The sequence below is a fragment of the Marmota monax genome, unplaced genomic scaffold (genome assembly GCF_021218885.2).
Source record: "Marmota monax isolate L192 unplaced genomic scaffold, Marmota_monax_Labrador192_F-V1.1 WCK01_AAM20220418_F8-fsc00035, whole genome shotgun sequence".
In the NCBI taxonomy this organism is placed as follows: Eukaryota; Metazoa; Chordata; class Mammalia; order Rodentia; family Sciuridae; genus Marmota; species Marmota monax.
In genome coordinates this window covers 3,987,091-4,008,337 of record NW_026691961.1, presented here as the reverse complement: position 1 = coordinate 4,008,337, position 21,247 = coordinate 3,987,091, and the positions used below count along the sequence as shown (strand labels likewise).

General features: G+C 56.3%; 2 protein-coding genes across 3 annotated transcripts in view; one reads left to right on the top strand and one right to left on the bottom strand.

Annotated features, from left to right (window-relative positions):
* The first annotated feature begins 3,241 nt into the window (after positions 1-3,241).
* Xylt1 (xylosyltransferase 1) overlaps positions 3,242-21,247 on the top strand; it is a 242,923-nt gene continuing 224,917 nt past the window's right edge. Inside the window, exon 1 of the mRNA XM_046436805.1 lies at positions 3,242-3,628. Coding sequence (XP_046292761.1) covers positions 3,251-3,628 — 378 coding nt within the window. The 5' untranslated portion in view covers positions 3,242-3,250. The remainder of the gene's footprint in view (positions 3,629-21,247) is intronic.
* Positions 14,778-20,783, bottom strand: LOC124087938 (WAS/WASL-interacting protein family member 1-like). 2 transcript variants are annotated; one of them, XR_006850230.2, is made up of 3 exons: positions 20,394-20,783; positions 18,272-18,324; positions 14,778-18,132 (listed from the first exon to the last, which is right to left on the bottom strand). XR_006850230.2 is itself a non-coding variant. In XM_058576593.1 (2 exons), the coding sequence occupies exon 1, from the start codon at positions 20,125-20,127 to the stop codon at positions 19,075-19,077; it is 1,053 nt and encodes a 350-aa protein (XP_058432576.1). In that variant the 5' UTR covers positions 20,128-20,783; the 3' UTR covers positions 14,778-18,132; positions 18,272-19,074. The 2 variants fall into 2 exon arrangements, 1 of the variants encoding a protein (XP_058432576.1); XM_058576593.1 differs by having other exon boundaries at positions 18,272-20,783.

Genomic DNA, 21,247 nt, shown 5'->3' with positions numbered 1-21,247 from the left:
AATGTCTTGAGGGCTCTGGTTTCCTGCCAAGTGAGCACAGGGACCGTATTTAAAAAGTTCCTAGGGGAATCCTCTTCATGCCTATGTTTTGAGGCCTGGCACTTAAATAGGTTCATTTAGCCTTTGCTGAGTGGCTAAATGAACTTGGATAAGTCCCAGGAACTCCAGTCTCAGGCGGTCCTGGGCTCTGTCTTGTCCTTGCCTCCCGGTCTCCCCTTCCCTACTGTGAAAGCTGCAGGCAGGGCCCCTCCTAGCACAAAATGGCTGCTCCTGCTCCTCTTGGCTTAGTGAACCCGGGAGGCCACCACTGCTCCCAGAGGTCCCAGCACTACCCAAACCAGCTGGGTCTCCTTGTGCTGAGATGGGCATCCTAGACACGCCTGGACTCACCCCTCTCCCCACCCCAAGCCACCTCTTTGTCTTCCTGACAATGTCTAAGGCGGTTTTTCTGGGGAGAGGGAGAGGGAGAGGGCCCTGGTGCCCTTAGGAGCTTGACTTGCTTCTCCTCCATCTTGGGCAATTTTTCATCCTAAAAATATCACATCAGCCGTTTATGGCGTCCATAACCTGCCCGGAGCTTCTAAACCTCCTTCTTGTGTGGCTTTTTATGAGTCAAGATAAACAAACAACTCTCTTTCTCCAGGGACTTGAGGCCCCCATCCTTCACCTCAGTCCTGAAGCCTGGAGCCCCCAGGGAGCTGAATCAGTCGGGGCCCCACGGACTGCGGTTCAGCGGGTCCCTGGAGGAAGGCAGGCACAGGGGGGGCTGGTGCTTGGGGGGGAAGTGCAGTGGAGCCCTCGAAACCCAGACAGGCCGGAGGGCAGCGGTGCAGTGACCCTCAGGGCCCCTCCGCTGGGTTGGAAAGCTTGGGTTAGACACACAGAGGAGAGGTCTGGTGACATGGTGAGTTTGGGGGACCGGCTCATCCAACCACTCACTTGGCAATAGAGAAACTGGGAGGGGTGGTGACTTGTCCAAGTTGTGTAGCCCCATGGGGGTCAACCTCCCGGCCACGTGCAACCTCCCATCAGGACTTGATCCCCATAAAGCATGAAGGTAGTTTCAGGGACACTGGTGTCACCCCACTGCCAGAGAGGAAGCATGGGATTTTGGCCAAGCTGTCCAGCACATTCCATCTTCCTGGCCACTAGGATTGGTCAGGGGGGGCCTAGGACCTTAAAACGGATCAATCAGAGAGGAGAATCCTGGGAAATATGGATGCTTTTTTCCCAAGGCTAGACTTCACAGGATAAAAGTAGTTCTCAGCAACTGAGCTCAGGCATCTTATAATGCCCCCAAATGAAGTAGGTAGACCCTGTGGAAGGCAGAGAGGTGAGATGGACAGAAAAAGATTCCTAGGTGATAGTTCTGAGCTGCTGGATCAAGCCTCACCTGAAGTCTTTACTCTGGAATGTTCAGTCACACGATCCACAAGTCTATTTTTAAGACAAAATAGATGTTTTATTACTTGAAACCATATGCAGATGGCAGGGGACTGGCCTGCCCCTGTTCTTCATTCCTGGTTAGGTGTGCTGAGCCTTTTGGGAAGGCCTCATGCTTGTCCATGCGCCTGGCCACTCCTGAGGCTGGCTCTGGTTGGGAGTTTACAATCTCTACTAGTTGAAGGAAGCAGGTTGGGTAACCACATGACCCATACGGGGCTCCCCTGGCCCCCAAGCACTGTGCTGGTGAGATCAAGCCCTATTCACCTTTGGATCACTGTGGAGGCGAGGTCACTGCTCACCGATGCTCTTTCTGCGTCTTGCCTCATCCTCTGGATCTATTCTCTTTATAATCCACTTTTTAAAAAATTAGGACGGATTAAAAGTACAGCCAACAAGATGCAAAGCCTTCACTCCAAGTCCTGACTCACAAACTGAGGATTTGCTCAGCTACTGGATTCTCTGAAGGCTCAGTCCCACACCAGAGGCCAACCCCATCCCATGTGCTCACCACTGGGCTCGGCTGAGCACAAAACCTGGGCAAGGGGACAAAGGAGGGAACGGGTTGGAAACACTGAGTCAGAGAAGGCAGGGATCTAAACCCTCACCCAGCAGAGCGCGAATCTCAGGGCCAGGGAGGAGGCCTGGTGGCTCAAGGTCACCGGGCAGATCAGCCAGGATGGGGAAGAAGTCTTCACACAGTAAGCCTTGTTCCTGCAGGACCTGACCCCGTGCAGACAGCAAGGCCGGCTTCCGGGTGGACAGGGAGAAGGGCTTGGGTGGCGGCTCCAGGGCCAGACTTCTGGGCTTGCAGCCTGTGATGGTTGGGAAACTCCTTTTGCCACTAAAGCACTTGGTTGCCAACTGGATTCGTAGTCCTTGGTTTGTGAGTCGCTGGGGACCAGAGAGAGAAGTGACTCAGTGAGCACTTAGTACGTCGTTGGCACTGGAGGGGGAGGGGTGACTCAGGAGTCACTCGGGGCGCTCGTGGTGATCAACTCCGAGGCTCATTCAGAGCCTCCTTCCTCCCCTCTCCTACCAGCCGGGACCCAGGGGTCGCGCAATCGGGGACCCTTCCCAGGCTTCGACACTCCCCCAACTGCCCATCGCGTCTCTGCGCCCGCAGACGACCCGGGACCCAGAGATCCCGGCGGGTGGCTCCCGCACCCTCCGCTCCTCGTGCTCCCACTTGGAACTCAGGCTCTCGGGACCCCTCTCTGGCCGACCACCCCTGAGCCGGGGCGGACCCACCGTCAGCCCCAGGCGACCCCGTCTCCCTGCCCGGGCTTTCTCTCCGCGGCGGGAACGGCCCCTTCCCCGCCCCCACGTCCTGGGGGTGTCCGTCTGCCCCGGCCGCCCCCGCCCCTTCCCGGCCCGCCCTCCTCCTGTCTCCGCCCTCGGCCCCGCCCCCGGCCCCGCCCTCACGCGGCCCGCGGCCCCCGGCCCCTTCCCCCGCGCCCCCCGCCGGGGCCCGGGCTGTGGGGAGCGGGAGCCGCGCGGGCCCGCGCCCCCTCCCCGCGCGCCCCGTCCCCGCGCGCGCCCGCGCCCCTCCGCGGCCTCCCGGCTCCCGCCTCCCGCCCTCCCCTCCTCCTGGTGACGTCCGGGTCCCTGCCCGTCTGAAAACTCCGCGCCGCGGCGGAGGAGGAGGCGGCGGCGGCGGCGGAGCAGCGGCGAGCCGAGGCGGCGGCGGGGCCGATCGGGAGCCCGAGCGGCAGCCGGGGCCGCGGAGCCGCGGGGAGCGCGGGGGCGGCCGGAGCGCGCCGGGGTCCCCGCGCCCGCTCGCTCGCTCGCCCGCCGCGCTCCGAAGATGGTGGCGGCGCCGTGCGCCCGGAGGCTGGCCCGGCGCTCGCACTCGGCGCTGCTCGCGGCGCTCACGGTGCTGCTGCTGCAGACGCTGGTCGTGTGGAATTTCAGCAGCCTCGACTCCGGGGCCGGCGAGCGCCGCGGGGGCGCAGCGGCCGGCGGCCACGAGCTGCCGCCCCCGGCCCCGGCCCCGCGCCGCGAGCGCCGGGACCTGCCCGCCGAGCCGGCTGCAGCCCGGGGAGGAGGCGGCGGCGGCGGCGGCGGAGGAGGAGGACGAGGAGGAGGACGGGGGCCCCCGGCGCGGGCGCGGGGAGGCGGCCCCGGAGAAGCCCGCGCGCAGCAGCCGGCCAGCCGCGGGGCGCTGCCCGGCCGGGCGCAGCCGGTAAGATGCCCTTTGGGCTGGCGCCCTGCGGGGAGGGAGGGAGGCAGCCGGCCCCACGCCCCCCAGCCCGCCCGCCCGCAGCCCTCTCTCCCCGGGCGGGCTCGGGGGGTCGTGCGCTGCCCCGTCCGAGTCTGAGGACTGCCCCCTTGGGGTCTGGGGAAGTTATCTCCGGAGGAGGCGCTCTGAGGGCTCCCGGAGGCTGGCCGGGTTCCTGTTCCTCGTCACTCTTGCCGGGCGCCCGACTTGCTCTCTGCCTGTAGGTGTTGGTGCCTCGCTCCCCGCCCGAGTGCGCGGATCGTGCCCGGCGGCCTCCGCTGTTGAGGGGTGGTTCTAGCAGCTGCCTCCTCTGTCTCCGGCGAGTTGGGCGCAGACAGCGGAGCCCTCCTGTGCCCTGGTTTGAGAAAGGCTCAGGGATGGGTGTCCCAAGTCCCTGACCGTGTCCCTCAATCGGTACTCTGTACTAAGTCTGAGGTCCCGGTCTTACTTTGAGCCTCACGTTTCCCCGTTTGGATGTCTCAGCATCCGGGCTCCACCTTCTCTCCCTCTCACCTTGCCATCTCCTGTGCCCTCTCTGACTTGACCTCCTCCCCGTCTGCAGCTTCGGGGCATGGCCTCTTCTAGCCGATTGCCTCTCTCTCGGTGCTGTGCGTCCCTTCACCGGCTGCCTGTCAGCCCACTGTCCGGGCACCTACCTCTGTGGGTCCTTTGCCCTTGTTGGGTGTGAGCAGTCAGGGCTCTGAAACTGTCTTTCACGGATCTTGTGGGGCCATCTGGTTGGCCCGGTGGGGAACTGCCTTGTCCTACCCTGTCCCCAACTTCTCCAGGGGTCCCTTTCACACACTCTGAAGGCTCCTTGCTGAGCCCACTGAGATGGGGGCTGGAGGTCCGCAGGCTTCAACTCTGGGCAGGGTCCACGCTTTGCATGGGTGTGATCTTCTGTCTTAAGGCACACGGATGGGGATGGGTTGTGTCTGTCTGTGTCATCATGCCACTTGCCTGCAGGGATTTGCTTAGTCCCTTAAGGATGTTAGACACGGTGAGGGAAGGGGGGCCCAGGGTCTGTAGGGATGGAACGCTTGTGTCTCGTGGTTTCTCCTGTTGGGAGCCCTCACCCAAGACTGCCTCTGCACACAGCGCCTTCTGTGCCTTCGGGTCTGCCAGACTTCTTTGGAGTTGACCAGCCCTCCGTGCCAGAGTGTGGCTCTTTGTGCCTGCGGGCTGAGCCAGCCCCAAGATGTGATGTGAGGTATTTCTCCCTGCCCTGTGGGTTGCAGGGAGAAGTCTTCCCCTTACTTGTGAGGAGGAGAGAGTGGAGTGAAATTGCTGAGGGAGAACCGGAATGTTCCCATGTCCTGCAGCCTCTTATTTACAGGGGAGGGGACTCAGAGGCGCTGCCTTTGAACTCCTGGAACTGAAAGTAATGTGTTCAGGCAGAAACACAATTAGATGTTCTCTCTGGATTCCGAGCCCTCCCGGGAGGGGGCAGGAGGGTTCAGGAGCACGTCCTGCTGGCCCAGTGTTCTACACGTAGGGTGGTCCTGGGGCGGGGGAGGTGGGACTGACTGTACCCTTTGCACCTGGGGTTCAGGAGATACCTTTGGGGTGCAGATACCACCTGTTGAAACAAATGAGGGGGGAGAGATGGCTGGCTGACTTGTTCTCAGGGCCCTGATGACCTGAGCATCCTCCATGACCACTCCTTGTGGGTTCAGGTTAGTGTCCCTGCTCTCTTAAGTGCCAGCTTAGCCACAGATGGTTTGCAGTGGGCAAGGTGGTGGTGGGGGTGGGGAGCATACCAGTTTCTTTTGAAAATTCCTTTTGGAATTCCAGGTGCAACTGTGGAGTTGCTTGGCTTCATTTTTTCTGCAAGTTCAGTTCCTGTCCCCTCGTTTGCAGCTCCCAACGCCTCAGTCTTCACCTTCTGATAGAAGTATTTTCTTTTTCTTTTTCACTCTTCCCTTCCTGATAGTTGGCTACCATGCTGCGTGCCGTTGGCGATCCTGGGCTTGTGTTTTAATTTATATGTTCCCCTCTCTCTTGTCTTCCTCCCTGTGGGCTTCTAGAGCTTGAAGTCACAGCGCATAGGCATACATTCTGGCTGGAGCCTGGGCTCTGGCCCCTTGTAGCTGTGCCCACCCAGCCCCTGCCCTTCCCCTGGACCAAGGAGACCAGAAGGGGGCAGGCTGTTCCCGAAGTCCAGCATAGCTGGTGCTTGGGTTGCAGGCAAGGAGAGGACCAGACGGATTTGCAAGCCACAGAGGCCCTTGCAACCCGCGGTTTGTTTCCAGACCCTGCTGGGGTGGGGGTGGGGGGGGGTTGCCAGCATGGTGTTTTGGAGGGACAACTGGGAGCAGGATATTAAAAAAAAAAAAAAAATTTAAAAATTGCTGTGATTTTTCCAGATGACTCCTGTAAAGCGCCACAGAAGCAGCGCTTGGGCAGTGGTGTTCCTCTGTGCTTCGTGTCTGGTGGGGGTGGGGTGGGGTAGACAGCGTTGGCTCTTGCATGGAGAGGGGATCCGATCCGTGGCCTGGGGTGGGTGTGTCGCAGAGTGTCGGGCAGGCCTTGTGCATGGAGCATTTTTCTAAAACAGACCCTGCTGCTCTTGCCCGTTCCGCATGTGTGTGCTTTGCAGGCGCAGGGAGCTGTCAATCTCTGGAAAGAGCTAATTGTATTATTATTATTATTATTTTTTTTTTTTTTTGGTGCATTTCTGAAGCCGGGAAGGAGCATCCAGTTTTGCAAGGAGACAGAGTCAGAGGGCACAGGGACAGCGGTGAGATGGGCATGTCCATCAAAGATGTGCAAGCGTCTGCTTTCCGCTCAGCCTCTCGCCTGTTACAATGATTGTGCCGATTGCAGCTATTTGGTGGCGGCCGTGGCCCTGGTTTTTCCCTGGGTCTCCAGGAAGCTGTGGATTTTATTGTCATCTCAGAATTTAAAAACAGCAGGCTTCGTTATATGGGGAGGGGATATACCCGGGCCAGTGGGGTGCTGTCAGAAAGATCAGCTCCAGTCTCGCATGCATTGTGGAGAAGATGAAAGAGAGTCACGTGTTAATGTAAAGAATGTTTCTTTTCTTTCCCTTGGTGAATCCCTGGAAGACCTCACAGTTTACTCTTTGTGCCCTTGGATAAACTGCTACTAAGTTTCACTTAAGAAATCTAATTTTTTTGTGTTTCTTTTTCCCTCCTCCACACACACATAGACACACTGCACTCTCCAAGTTTGATTTCTTTCTCTTTTTTAACTGACTCTTTTGAAATGTTGGTTTTTCGGCAGAAATTCCTCATACTTCGCATTACTCAGATAACTCAGAGGGCTTTTGCAGACAGTGGCAGTGACTTTGAAAGCTAGTTCACAGCATCCAGACTGCCCCGGCTTCCAGCAGGCTTCCAGCAGGCTTGGAGGCGTAGCTTTTCTTTCTGTCCAAATGTTTTGGGACCAAGAGGACAGAGGGTATTTTACTAATTTTTTTTCCTTTTTTTATTTCTTGCTCTCAATGGAGTTTTGTTTTGTCGGAGCAATGCATTACACTTTGTATACAGAAATGTGTATCATTGGACCAATTTATCTTACTGCAAAGGTTCCCATCTGCTTCATCGTAGACTAGAAAATGTTAAAGGAAATAAAGTGGGGATTATTATCAACATATATACATACACAATATGATATAAAATATGATATAACAGAACAGGGTGTAGGTTGAGTGTTCCTTATTTGAAATGCTTGGGACCAAGAAGTGTTTGCAATGATGGATTTTTAAATTTGAGAATATTTGCATACACATAGTGAGATACCTTGGGGATGGGACCTCAGACGAAGCACAGAATTAACTTACGAAGCACAGAATTCACTTACTTTGCACGCGTCCTTTGTGCACAGAGCCTGAAGGTAATTTAATGTGGTATTTTTAGTGTGCCTGTGTCTCAACTGTGACAGGTCACATGAGGGCAGGCTTAGAATTTTCCCCTTGTGGGGTCGTGTTGGCACTTTAAAAAGTTTTGGATTTGAGAGCATTCAGATCTCAGGTTTTTGGACGAGGGTCGTGTGTGTAGTGAGCATATCCCTCTATCTGTGCACTCACGCGTGTGTGTCTCTTTCCCGCTTTCTTCCTACTGTCACGTTTAGACTCTCTACACTGGTTGGTTTTTATCTTCCAGAAGGTTGGGTGGAGAAGAGCTTGCTGCTTTGCAGACAGGAAGCCAACTGAGGCATAAATTCTTGCTTCCTGGGGAGGGTCCAACTTTGGTCATTGGTCCTCGTTGAAAGAGAAATTGGGTGGCTTGGGTAGAGCCGAGTTGACATCATTGTGTGCATGTGTGTGCCCAGAAGAGAAAAACATCCCCCGGGGTCTCTGCAGCCAGATTTCACCTCCCCAGCTAGAGCTATTTACAGTCAGTGGGGCCACTGGCCCCTAGGAAGGAAGACGGAAATGCACCCCAATGGGTCTGTGCAGGACGAGGGCAGACCTGGCCCTGGCTCTTGGTTAATGCTGCTTTGTGGTGGTCACTTGCCAATCCCTCTCCTTTCTTCCTCTGCATCTCCCCATTTCTCGTGACCCCCGATTCCCCATCTACCAGAGACAGAGAAAATGCCTTGAAGACAATAAATAGTAACAAACTCAACCCAAACAAAACCCAAATTCAAAGGGAGGGGGGGTGGGAACAGAGGAAAAAGTCACAGGGCATATGTGACCGATTCCAGCACAAATGAAAGAGGCCTTGTGTGGTGCCCGGTGGCGCACTGCACCTGGGTTCCAATTCTAGCTCTGTGCCCTTCTACCTCCAGCCACGGACAAGTCACTCTCCTCCTTCAATAGGCCACCGAGGCCACCTCCGTGGGTTGTGTGAGGATGGATTCCAATAAAATATGGGTGAACTGATTTGGGCCTGGCACATGCTAAATGGTCCAGTGTGAGCTGCTGTTCTTGACAGGAAATTCTTGGTACATTTGGAAATGAGCATTTTTGTGTGTGATTATTCATTTTCCCACACAAAGGAGGGATTAAGTGAATGCCAGGCCATTGAATGCATCTAGCTCCTTCTGCATGTGCAAGCCTTGAAGCAGGATGGACTGTGGCAGGACAAAGAATACCAACATTTATTGAGCACCAGCTGCATGCCAGGCATAATTCTGGTGGACTGCATACATTATTTTATTCAATGCTCCCCCAAAACAGACTTACCTATCTATCTCCAGGAAGGAAGAGGCTGTTACCCAACTTATACCAAATTGTGTCTAAGAACCCCTAACTAGAAATCTCTGGTCTTAGGATTGCTGATTGTGTGGCAGAAATAGAAGGGAGCTTTGTGGACATTATCTCACTGTCTCGCTGAGTCCCCCCGAGCTCTATGGGATAGGGCTGTTGCTGTCCCCATATCACAGATGAAGAGACCGAGGTTCAGAGATGGAAAGCTGCTTGTTCATTAAGATCCCAAAGTAGGGGACTAGCAGAACTGGGAGCCACACCCAGCTCTGCCTCCTTCCCAATGCCGCACAGAGTTCTGAGTTCCCTCTCTGCACAGTTCTTGGATAAACCCTCAATGCAACTGTATCTTTTTTCTAAAAATCACTATACCACTCTTCTCACTTCTGACTGCAGATTCCTAAAAATGTGCCAACCCTAGAAAAGCAGCATATGCACCGTTTGCTTCGAATCCGCCCCCTAAATAATGATGCAAACCGATGGGCCACGATAGCAGTAAAACCCATTTTTCACCCTTCACATTAACTTCTCCAGTTATAGGATTATACTTGCAGCAGCCAGCGGTCACGGGGCTGACCGTGACCAGGCCCTGTTGTGGATGTGTGCAAACATTAACTCCTTGAAACCTCCTGCTACAGAGAGGAAGCTAGGGCACGGGGCGGCGAAGGGACTTTCCCCAGGGTGCACCGTCTTCCGTGGCAGACGGAAGGATCTGAACCCATGCAGTCTGCGTTCCTAAGGGCTCTGCATCCTCCGTCTTCTCAGCATCTCGTGAAGGCGTGTGGCTTGGAATCCCAGAGTGCATGTTGATTCCTTCAAAAAGCCCAACCCCAAGGATGGGATCTTAGTTTTTAAGAATCTTATTGCCTTTACTGAAGGTAACACACACAATTACTGTAGTTAAGCACAGGAGCATATCCATCATGTCACAGAATCACCCATTCTTTGGGGAGGGGGCAAGAGCACCTAAAATCTAATCATTGAGCACAAATCCCGAGTCCAGTAACCGAGGACCGCCAGGCCAGGCGTCTTGTTGTAGGTTAGACTCTGGACTTGCTACTTTGTGTCCTTTGACCCAGATCTCCTGATTTCAAGGCAGAGTTTTATGGTCCTAGAAAAGAAAGTGTCTCCTGTAGTCCAGGAGGCAGGGAGCATGCCTGGGAAGAATTGAACTTGAACCAGGAGTTGGCCCGAGGAAGCAGGTTGGGATTCGGCTCTCGCCAGGCGGGCGGGGCAGGAAGGGGCTGTGCAGGGCCCGCTGGCCAGTGGGGGGGTCGGTCCCCACTGCTGTTCCTGCTGCCCCCCCCTTCGGGTCAGCTGCTCTGTGGTTATCTCTATAGGAGCCCATGAGACCTGTCCCTGACAGCTGGGGTGACAGGGATGGGGCAGTGACATCTATCTCGGGGAAGGCGCAGTTGGGATCTGGTGAGCACTTCCTTCCGCCTGAGCAGAAGCCGTCCGTTTGCCCGCAGACGCTCACCGGGTTGTGCCCCTGCGATGCCTGTGGTTAGGTGGCCCCTCCCCCAGGGAAGCCCGAGATGTCACAGAGGAGGGTGGTTGTCACCTTCTCTCAAACAGGGAAACCAGCTTTATCAGTCATCAGAGAGTGGAGCCAGCCAGCTGGATACTTGGAGGAGGGACCCATTCCAGCCCTTCTGGGGGAGATGGTCTCTGAATTCAGGGTCCCCTGAGAGCGATGAAATGGGTTTGTGTCCTCTGAGACCTGGTTTGTCCCCGCCAGGTGACTGGCTGGCTTAGTGGAGCATCTGATCCAGGCTGACGTGTCCGCGGATGGTGACGGGGTCCTGTGCCTGGGAAGCAGAGACGGGTGTGTGGCCCTCCTGCAGCCTGAAGGAGTAGAGTAGGGGACCGAGAGGTTGACACCAGGGCTCCCCACCCAGGGGAGCAGACGTTCAGGTGGTGACTGTGATAACAGTGAGCTGGGGAGGGCGGTTTCCTTCGCTGAATGTTTGCCTGGCACCAGCCACGTGGGGGGGGGGGGGGGGCGGGGGGGACTAGGAGGACCAAGCCTCGCTGAATACAGCAACCCCCAAGTGAAAGGCTGCTACTCTCTCCTGTCACCTGTTTTATTGAAAATAATAAGAGCCAAGACAATAGATTGCATAAAAGTTAAACTTCCAAGAAGTGGCTGGAGTAGGAGTTGGGGTTCCGTGGTGACTCTGATGGCTGTTTTCTTAAGTCTTTGCCCAACTCAGTCAATAATGTCTCAGCCTAGCTTCACCTCGGCCCACCCTGCATCCGTTCATGCCTGCATGAATATATCCATCTGTCTGTCCATCTGTCATCCACCCACCATCTACCATCCACCCATCCACTCATCCATTCATCCGTCCATCCATCCACCCGTCCATCCGTCTACCCACCCACCCATCCATCCTCCACTCCAACATAGTGGGCCAGGCCCCGGGCCCAGCACAGGGACCACCTTGGTGAACAGGAAGCGCGTCCCTCCAGCCCTCCTGGAGGCAAGGATTCGGGGTGCACTTCTAGGTGCCCCTCACAGTTGAGGTTCCTCTCACATGTCTGCCCAGTTCTTGCTGCTGATCCCCTTTTCCCATGGTGGCTTTGTGGACCCAAGAGGAAGGTTTCCTCTGGAAAGCTGGGAGAGAGAAATAGCATGGGCCAGGGCTCATGAAGGTGACAGGTCCCCGTTACCCCAGAACTGGCATTCCTGAGGCCTGGACCACTCTGCTCCTGGGGTCCAAGGTCTTCATCTTACATCTGAAGCGACGAGCCGGGAGGTGTGGGGCAGTGCCAGGCGGAGGCCCAGAGGCTGCCTGTGGGGTTCGGGGCAGGGCGGGCCCTGGCAGCATCTGCTGGACCTGGCACGCCACTTCCTGTCTCTGCTTCCTCATCTGCAGCTTGGGGCCCAGGAAGGCACCGACTCACAGGACTCTGTGACCAGGTGTCACTGGGCCCACCCTCCTTATCTGCTCTGCCTCCTGGTGCCCACACCAGGGAGACGCTTGCAGGAGGGGCCTTGGATCTGCCCATGCACGGTGTCAGAACCACCAAGCACAGAAACGCAGGGACGGGTAGAAGTCCTGAGATGTGCCAGTCCTGGGTCCTCGTCCCTGCTTGGAGTCTAATGGCCATGCTGGGAAGAGTCGCACCCCAGACCATCCAGTCCCCCAGACCCACCGCCATCTCCTGCAAGGTCCCCGGGCACTTGTGACACGGGACTGGCCCCTCTGGGCTGCTGAGCTTGCAGCCTGTTTGGAAGACGTCTCTTGTCACTGGGAAGAGCCAAAAATACCTGTGGTCACCTGTCAGCTGTCCCCTTGTGCCATATTCGTAGCATTGATTCTCCCTAGCTGCGGTGGCCCTCCCTGGGCCTGGTGGAGGATTCCTCCGCTTCCTCCTTGCCCTGGGGGACACCCAGAATATGCAAATTCTCACGGCATCAGGCCATCGAAGGGCGCACCCCCTGGACAAGAGTGCAGCCCCGCGATCCTGCGTGTGCTCAGCCGGGTTCCCCTTGGTGGGGAGCGTGGGGGTCAGGGTGGCTTACGTCATCCTCCCCCCAAGGTTTGCCCATGCCCTTGCACCCCGAGGAGCTGTGCCTAGGGAAGCTGGGAGTCATTGGAGATAAGGGCAGGGGGACCCGTAGAACATTCCAGAACACGTTGACTCTGATCCTAGCCCTGTCAAGGATGATCTGTGAGTTCAGCTCTTTGTGTCTTTGTGGCCAGACAAGGCTGATAAGCCCACCTCCCGCTATGGGTCTGGAGGGTTCAATTTGATAAGCGGATGGGAAAGTGCGTGGACGCTCAGAAAGCCCCGGGAGAACCGCAAGAGGGGACTCATTCTTAAAAAAGAAGACGGTCAGGGCTGGGACCTTTGTCCCCCTGCCCCCCACTCCTGCACCCGCCTGTGGAGTCAGCACACGTGGGTCACGGGCCACTGTGTGCCCAGCTCGGTGTGAAATAGGGGAGCACAGGAGTGCGTCTGCTCTCCTGGGGAGGACCCAGTGGACCGACTGACTTGTTTGCAGCACGTGATGGCAGCAGTTGAGGTCCCGAGAGAAAATTAGAGGCCGTGGTCGAGGGTTGATTTTGGACGGGGAGATGTTATCTTTCTTCCTTTGTTTACTTACTTTGGACTTATTTCATATATTATTGGGGGTGAGGACTTCTTTGGACGGCTGGCTTTTGCCAGAGTCATTACAGACGAGCTCTGCGGATCCCAAACGCAGCGTGGACACTGATCTCAGTGTGGCACTGATTACAGGGGTGACCTGGGCAACGGTCCTCAATCTAACGTGTTTTATAGTCTCTATTCATGTATTTCATATGGGTACAAAATTCATTTAGTTCCTAAATCTTGTATATGTTCTTTCAACTGCCTTTCTTTTCTTTTCTTTTTTGGTACCAGGGATTGAACCCAGCAACTCTAACCACTGAGCAACATCCCCAACCCTTCTTATTTTTTACTTTTAAGACAGGGTTTCCTTAAGGTGCTTAGGGCCTTGCTAAGTTGCTGAGGCTGGCTTTGAACTTGAAATCCTCCTGCCTCAGCCTCCCAAGCCGCTGGGATGACCGGCGTGCGCCACCACACCTGGCTAACATTGACATTTTCTGTTTTTCTTTTGATGATTTTATTTTGAGACAGGGTTAAGTTTCCTGGGATGGCCTCCAACTTGGCAATCCTCCTGTCTCAGCCCACTGAGTCGCTGGCATTACAGGTATGTGCCACTGTGCCCAGCTTACCTGCTTTTATGTGTGTGTTGTTGTTGTTTTAGCCAAAAAGTATTCTACGCACATTTTCCCAGGTGTACAGCTTGGTAAGGTTTGACAAACTGGTCACACCCCAGGAACCCACAGCCAGAGCAGGAAAGAGCACTGACAAGATCCCAGGTGCCTCCTGCCTTCGCGTCAGGAGTGACCATCTTAAAAGATTGTTGATAGCAGTGTATTCCTTTAAATGTGTATTAGGGGAAATACATAAGCGTAGTAGCCATTCCATCAAAATGACACATTGCTTAGCCTGTGGGAAAAGTGGCGTTGAAGCAAAAAGAAGTTAGTTAACAAAGTGAAGATGCTGAAGTTGTAGAGCCAAGTGCCAACCTGGATTCTAACCTGGATCCCAGCTTGGTTTGGTGAATGACTATCTGGGACGTCCAGAATGGCTAAGGTTTGGGAAGCACTGATGCTTAGACTGCTGGGAGATCTTTGGCTCTTCTGGTAAACAGCTGTGCTGCTTTGTTCTAAAGTTCAAGTGGGAGGGGTTGAAGTTAGACATTAGGAGGGACTGTGCTCTGGCTCCGCTTGAGTGGAAGTCCCCATCATGGGCCTACTCAGTGGTCTCAGTGGCCATCTGTGTTGCTCCTACAGTTCTGGAAACTGATTGTCCCCAGCACAGCTTCTGTGACTGGGTCTGGGCTCCTTTCCTGTACCCTTTGGACTTACCACCGTGCATTCACTTTCTGTTGAATATCCGTACCCTGGTCCCCTACATGGCGGACGTGGAACTAGCCATGATGAATGACCGTGTTAACCCCTAAAGGACACTGTCGTTCTGAGCCAGGCAGCCGAGCTACGCTGGACGTTCGGAGCCGTTCCCAAAGGCAGGAGACCTCTGGGGAGCTAGCCCCCAGATGCATTGCCCCGTGCATCACCAGCCATCGGAATTGATGGCCACTTCTGTCCCTGAGCCTCCAAGGGCGACCCCTGTTCTGACTTCTGACCCCCACCGGTTATTTTGTGTCTCCGTTTGGGAACAGAATCCCTCAGTCTCATCCCGGCTTAAGGCCGTGTCCATGAGAGTCATCTGTTCCCGAGCTCAGTAGGCCACAGCCCCTGGGCCTCACCCGCCAGCTGCTTCCATAATACCTGTGAGCTCAGAGCAGATTTTGCATTTGTAAATGGTTGGGCCAAAAAAAAAAAAAAAGAATTTTTCATGACATGTGAAAATGACATTTGTGTCTACCAATAAAGCTTTATTGGAACGCTGTCCCGTGGGTGCCCTTCCAGGCTGGCCGTGACTCGTTTGGCGCCACCGTGGCTCAGTGGAGCCGGAGACTGGCCTGCGGAACTTAAAACACGCACTCTCCAGACTTTCTAGGAAAGTGTGCTGGCCTGGTGTCTGCAGGGGTCCTGGGACTGTGGGACTGTCCCCAGGCACTGCTGTCCCGCTGGGAGGCAGCACAGTGGACATCTCGATCCTGCTCTGGGCACACGTGGAAGTTCCCGGTTTGGGGCCACCCTGCGTAGCGTCGCGGTGGCCACTCCTGTGCGTGTCTGTTGGTGACCTGTGGCACACACTTCTGCTGGGCTTCCCCACGGGAGCAGAAGTGTTTTGACCCTGGTTTTCAGCCGTTGATGGGGCAGTTGCATTTGCAGTTGGGAGCCTCACCTTTCCTGCTAGGGCGGGGAGCTTGGGGACGCTGTCCTCTGTCTGGCAGATGGGAGAATCCTCGGACCCGGGACGCGTTCCCGGGTGGATGGCTGTTCCTCCATTTCGGTTTCTTGGAGGATGCCAGGAGCTGCCCGATGGTAACTGCTCTCGTTGCCTTTGGGATCCGTGCCGTCCTCTGATGTCTCATACCCAGAGCCATCTTGTCCAAAGGGCTCTTATCTCGATGCACAAAACAGGGCTGGCAGAATGAGGCTCCCCCCAGACCCTGTCACTTCCTGGTTTGATTGGCGTCTGTTTATCTCCGGCTCCTCTGGTTTTCTTGCTGGGAAGCAGATGAACACAGCCTCACAGCCCCGCTCGGCCCTCGCGCCCTCAGTGCATGCGTCATTCTACATCCAGACGCTGGGCTGAGATGTCCCCTGGGGGACTGTGGACGTTGCGTGCAGGGCCACAGTGTGAGCGCAGGAGACCCCTGAGGAGCTGCCTTCCTGCACCTTGTCAGCGCCGCTTAGCACACAGGGTCCTGCATCTGGCTCTGACTTGGCCCTTCTCCACTTGCCGCCCCACCTCTGCGGGCCCAGCCACCAACAGCCCCGGGAGCAGGAGGTCAGGAGGCTCTAGGAGCCCCTCGGCTTCCAGGTTCTCTTGGCACTGGCTGGGAAAGGGACTTCGCGTTCCTTCTGGAGCCTGTCACAGAGTCACATCAGCACAGCCCCCCCCCCCGGCCACCCGCCTGGCCAGCACTGAAGTCTGGCTGTGTCGCGCGCCTGTCCTTGGGCTCTGCCCTGAGCAGTGAGCAGACTCCAGCTGTCACCGGAGAAGGCGGCTGGCGGCGGTCGCGGTATTTCTTTTGGATGAAGTTTGGATTATGTGCTGGAAGGGCTAGTGGCCTCGAGACCCAGTGGCAGCCAGAATCTGCTATATTTGACGCTGTCTCGGGACGCTTCGTTTTAGTTTTTAAAACAGGGCTGCTGAGCCGCAGTGCCACCCTGGGTTCTGAGCCCAGGGTCTGGGATTCCTAGACGTGAGGCGCTGGACCCTGGATTCTGGTTGTAAGGTCCCCCCTGCAGCTTGATTGTTTGTTTACTAAACATTATGATTGTAAGTATTCCTTGGGACTTTTTACCAAGGGGGTGTGTGTGTGTGCGTGCACGTGTGTGTACGCGTGTGCGCGTGTGCGCCTGTGCTCTAGGGGCGTCGTCCTTATCAAGACTGCTCTCTGGATGCTTTAAGATGGCCTCATTGAAATCCATGCTTAACTTGATCTCAGACAACAAATGAGCAAATGTGTAAACAAACAAACAAACAAACAAACAAAAAGCTCCTAGATTTCCAACGTAGGGCTCTTCCAGGCCTCCTTCAGAAAACAGGGAGACGGGTTAAAATTTAACCTCTACAAGCTCCTCACATAGAAAGCTAACCCGAGAGAACCCTTCTACATCACTCTTAGGTCAGAGAAGAAATTAGGTTGGACATTGCAGATTACTCAGTGTTTAATGGAAATGAGAATCCCCCGTAGGACCCGAGAGGTAAGGCCAATGCTGGGCCCGGAGGCCAATTGATAGCCTGTTTCGAAGGCACTTTAGCTTTGGGTATTCAACAGAGAAGACTGAAGGGATTGGCAGGCCCATTTTTATTTGTTAAAAAGATCATTGAGAATTTTAAAAAGGCAGGAATCTATGAAACAGGAAGCAAACACGGTCGTATTGACCCATGAAATTCTTCGTGAGCCAATAGTGCAGAGTATTGACTCAGCTCCTCTTAGGGTGAAAGTCTGGAATAGGCTGCGTGTCCCCTCCCTCCAGCCGTAGCCAGTGCTTCTGCTATGATGACTACAGTCCAGGGACCCATGGGTAGCAGGAGAGGCCACTAGTTTCATGCTGTTGGGACAGGTAGGCTCCTGCCTAGCTGTCTTTAAAATGGCTGAGGGATTCTTGTCCCCGTGTGTGTGCACACGTGGGGCCGCCTGAGCCCTGGTTGCACATCTGTCTTCCTCCCAGCTAGGACCTGTGATCAAGATCATTTCCCACCTCCCCACTACAGGTGGTCCCTCGGGTGTGCCCCGCCCTGCCCTCTGTCTGGGGGCTGATGCCGCTCTTTCTAGCCCTTAGCAGGACCCCCTTTCCCACCAGAGCCGGCCGTGGGTCCATTGATCTCCCTGGGGTCTTCCCTGTGCATGAGCAGCACTTAGTAGGTGCTCATTAAGTGGTGCTCAGATGAGGAAGGGCCCTAAAAGCAGGAGCTATGGAGCCCACTTCAGGAATGACGTTTTAAGACCAGGGGCCAAAGATTTTTCTCGAGCCAGGCCTCGAGTCTTGGGATGCACTTTCCCGTCAGCTGCTCAGCCTTACGGACGGTACCTTTTCAGTTTATTCTTTGTTCCTGTGGATGAGGGTACATAACAGCAATAGCAGCTGCCTTTATTAAGCCTTGACTGCATGCCAAGTGTTTTGTGTTTTATGCTACCAGCACCCTGTGTTGTGGGCATTGTCGAAATCGCTGTCTTGTGGGTAGAGGAAGTGAGGCACAGAGAGGGGAAGTTACTGCCCCAAGATTGCCCAGCTGGTGAGGGACAGATCTGCCGTCTCACCCGGCCTGGCACAGAACCCATGCTCTTCACCAGCACGTCACCCAATGCTGAGTCGTCTCCATGGGATTCAGGATCAGCTGGATCTGGGTGAATCAGGGAGGGCCCCTCTCCCAGCTGCTGGCCCCGCCCCTTCCCTCTCGCCTAGTCTTTCGCTAAAGGTCTGACAGACTCACATCCCGCCTGAGGGATTCTTGTCCCTGTGCCTGAGCACCTGGGGCCATCTGAGCCCTGGTTGCACGTCTGTCTTCCTTCCAGCTGGGACCTGTGCTCCGGATCATTTCAGGGCCTCCTGTTCTCCATGCCTAGGTGATCCCCGTGGCTGGGCTCCTGCAGACAGGGTGATAGGGAGGTCCCCGCTGCAGTAAGAGCCTTCTTCCCGTCTGGGGCCGCAAACTAGGGTGCACCTCCACAGGGCAGACTCAGGGGGCCTTTGTGGCAGGAGAGAGTGGCTGGTCCTGCCCCTTACCAGCTGTGTGACTTTAGGCAAGTTATGCAGTCTCTGTGCCTCAGCTTCTTCATCTGCAAAATGGGGAGGACAACTGTGCCTGAGTCCGAGAGAGGGTGGTGGGAGAAAGGAGCGGGTTGATGTATACAGACCACTTAGTGCAGGGCCCACCCCGCGCACGTATTAATCACCATTAAGCGTGTACTATTATTATCAGCGCCGGTCCTGGCAGGAGGAGGAGGAAGAGGACTGGACAAGGGGAAGTTGGGGACTGACACCGCCGCTTGCTCCCCTTCCTCCCTCTGGAAAGAGTGGGTGGCCCTGGATTCTGTTCCCCGCTGAGCCCTGCATAGCTGTGCAACCTCCACTTGCTCACATGGCGTCTCTGTACCCATTTTCTTCACCTAAAAGTATCAGTCGTTGTAATAATGCTGATAGGGATAACTGACTTCATGGGAAGATGCACTTTTTTTTTTTTTAACTTAGTAAATAATATTTCTCAAACCTGGGATGAATTTTGCAATTGAGGTGTGTTTGCCGAATCTCCCGGGGCACGCCCTTGGGCCCCAGAACTCACTGGACGGGTGATGCGTCCCCCACGGGACAGAACTTAGCGTTCAGGAGAGGCCACAGTGTCCGGGAAGAGCCTGGCAGGGTACTGAGGTACCGACCCACTCCTGCAGCCCGGGCTGGGGGGTTCCTGGGGTGCCCCCATTTCACAGATGTGGGCTCGCGGGGGGTCTGCTGGTCTAAGCTGCAGACCTGGTCCTCAGCCCCCCACAGGCCCCTCCCCGGGACGTGGGAACGTGTTCCTGGGGACAGCCTCAGTTTTTCCAGCTACTGGTGGTCTCAGAAACCCTGCCACGTTCCCAACGCCTCTGACCATGAACTTGGCTGAGCGACAGCATTCTGGGCCAACCCCCAGACCTGCGCCTTACAGCACCCCAGGTCCTAGAGCCTTTGATAAAACAGCGCGGACACGTCCCCAGCCTGGCGGAGGGTCTGGGGGGCTCAGCTGGGTTTCCCGGCTGGACTTTGCTGAGGCCAGACGCTCTGCCCCGGGACCCCGGGGAGTCACCCAGCGGGAGCTGGTCCAGGGCTGGGCTGGCGGGGCTGGGTGGGCTCTGGGAGTGAGGGAGGAGGGAGGAAACCAGCCGTGGCCCCTGGCAGCTCAGACCAGGGCTGCTGGGCAGGGTCCCGACGTCATCCTGCGGACAGCGACAGGCTGGGGGTCTGTGGGCAGCGGGGTCCTGAATAATTGATGGCCGCTGACTGACTTGTGAAAGCCATTTGCAGAGGTGGTCTGCAGCCTCCCCAGGGAGGGGGGGTGGCAGCCAGGGTCCAGGCTCCCTCTGCCCGGAGCCCTGGGGACACGCGGGGCTCCCTCTGCTCTGGCCGAGCGAGCTTGGCTGTGGCCGCTGACCAGAGGATGGCTCTGGCCACCCCCTGCTCTGTGCAGGAGCTGGTGGCCTCTGCCGTGGTTGGGGTGGGCTGTTCCCCACGGAGGGCTGGTGACACTCGGTGCTGAGCCGGGGTCCCCGAGTTGTCTGCAGTCCTGAGCGTCTCCCTGAGACTCTGGCTGCGGCCCTCGGGGACCGTTTGGCCCTCTTGGTTTCTGGAACCTTCGGCAGCTTGGCCTGGGGCCTGGGAACCCAGGGCCTGATTGGATCCCAGCTCCACCCCTTGCTACTCACGCAAGATGGGACCAGCGACATCCCCCCTCTGGGCCTCAGCGTCCCACCTGTGAATGGGGCGGCAATGTCCCTGATTTGAAAGGTTGTTGTGAAGATTAAGTTAATATTTAAACAGAGACACGGGCTGGGGCTGGGGCTGGGGCTGGGGTGGCCTGGCCCGTGGGAGGCCCCGGTAATGAACATAAGTGCGTCCAGACGGGACCAAGCCCACCTGGTGCCTCTGAGTCCTCTCAGCAGCCCGCGGGGGAGGCAGGCTGGACCCGTAGAGGCAGAGGAGGGACAGTGGCCCTCGTGAAGTCACACAGCTGGTTTAAGGAGGGGTGCACTCTCCTTAGTGGGAAGACCTGGGCTCGGGTCCTGGGGCCACTGGAGACAGTTGGGACCCTCTGCCCAGCCCCTGTGGGCTCTCTGGAGCCTCCTGGCCCCATGTGCAAAAGAGATGACCCTACCTGCCCCGCCGGGTGCCCGTCATTGACTCATCCGTTCGGTAGTGACCAGGCGTCGCCCTGGGAGTGTGAAATATGGGCAGAGGTTCCTGCTTTGCCAAGTGGACATTCCGGAGGAGGAGGAGGACCCTCCTCAATGACGGACGCTTCAGCAGATACGTGTGCGGATGCTCCCGAGCTTGGGTGACTGGCGTTTTCTACAGAGGGACAGAGAATCCATCTTTTAGATTTTGCAGTTCAGTCTCTGTTGGGCTGGGAGGTCTGCGTGTGCGTGTGGAGGGTGCTCCCAAGTACTTTTATATGAGTTAGAAAAAAGCGCCCACTCTAGCAGGAAGCACGGGTTGACCCACAAACGAAGTCTGTGCAGAGAAAAGTCAGCCCTCCCTCTGAACAGCTCAGTCCCGACTGGAGAACAGCTGGATGAGCAGGTCCCTTTGTACAAGAGGTCGAGGTCCTCGCCCAGACTGAGCTGAGAGGCACACTCAGCTGTAGGGCTCCAGTGCTCCTGAATTCCACAGAAGGAATTCAGGATGGGTGAACACTTGTATCGTCTTTGGTGAGGACGTCCAAATGCCCCATAAGGCTATTCTGATCTAGTTTGGGAAGAGGGCGGGGTCCTGGAGTCCCTCATTTTAGGGGGGGGTGTGGTCTTGCTGAGACCAGGATGCAGAGAACTGGGCGGGAAGGGAGGAGCCGGCAGGCAGAAGCAGAGGGTCCTGGGGAGCTGTGCTCTCTGGTCAACGGTCCCTGGGGACACTTCCCCGGGCTTTACGGTAGGAGACCCCCCCCCCAGCCCAAGATCACTGAGGATCCACAGCGGGAAACTCAGGATGAGGACCAGACACTGTCGCAGCCCA

Bases quoted from the DNA above. Each gene is read 5' to 3' on its own strand.
- LOC124087938 (XM_058576593.1), bottom strand. From the start codon at position 20,127: ATGTTCATTACCGGGGCCTCCCACGGGCCAGGCCACCCCAGCCCCAGC.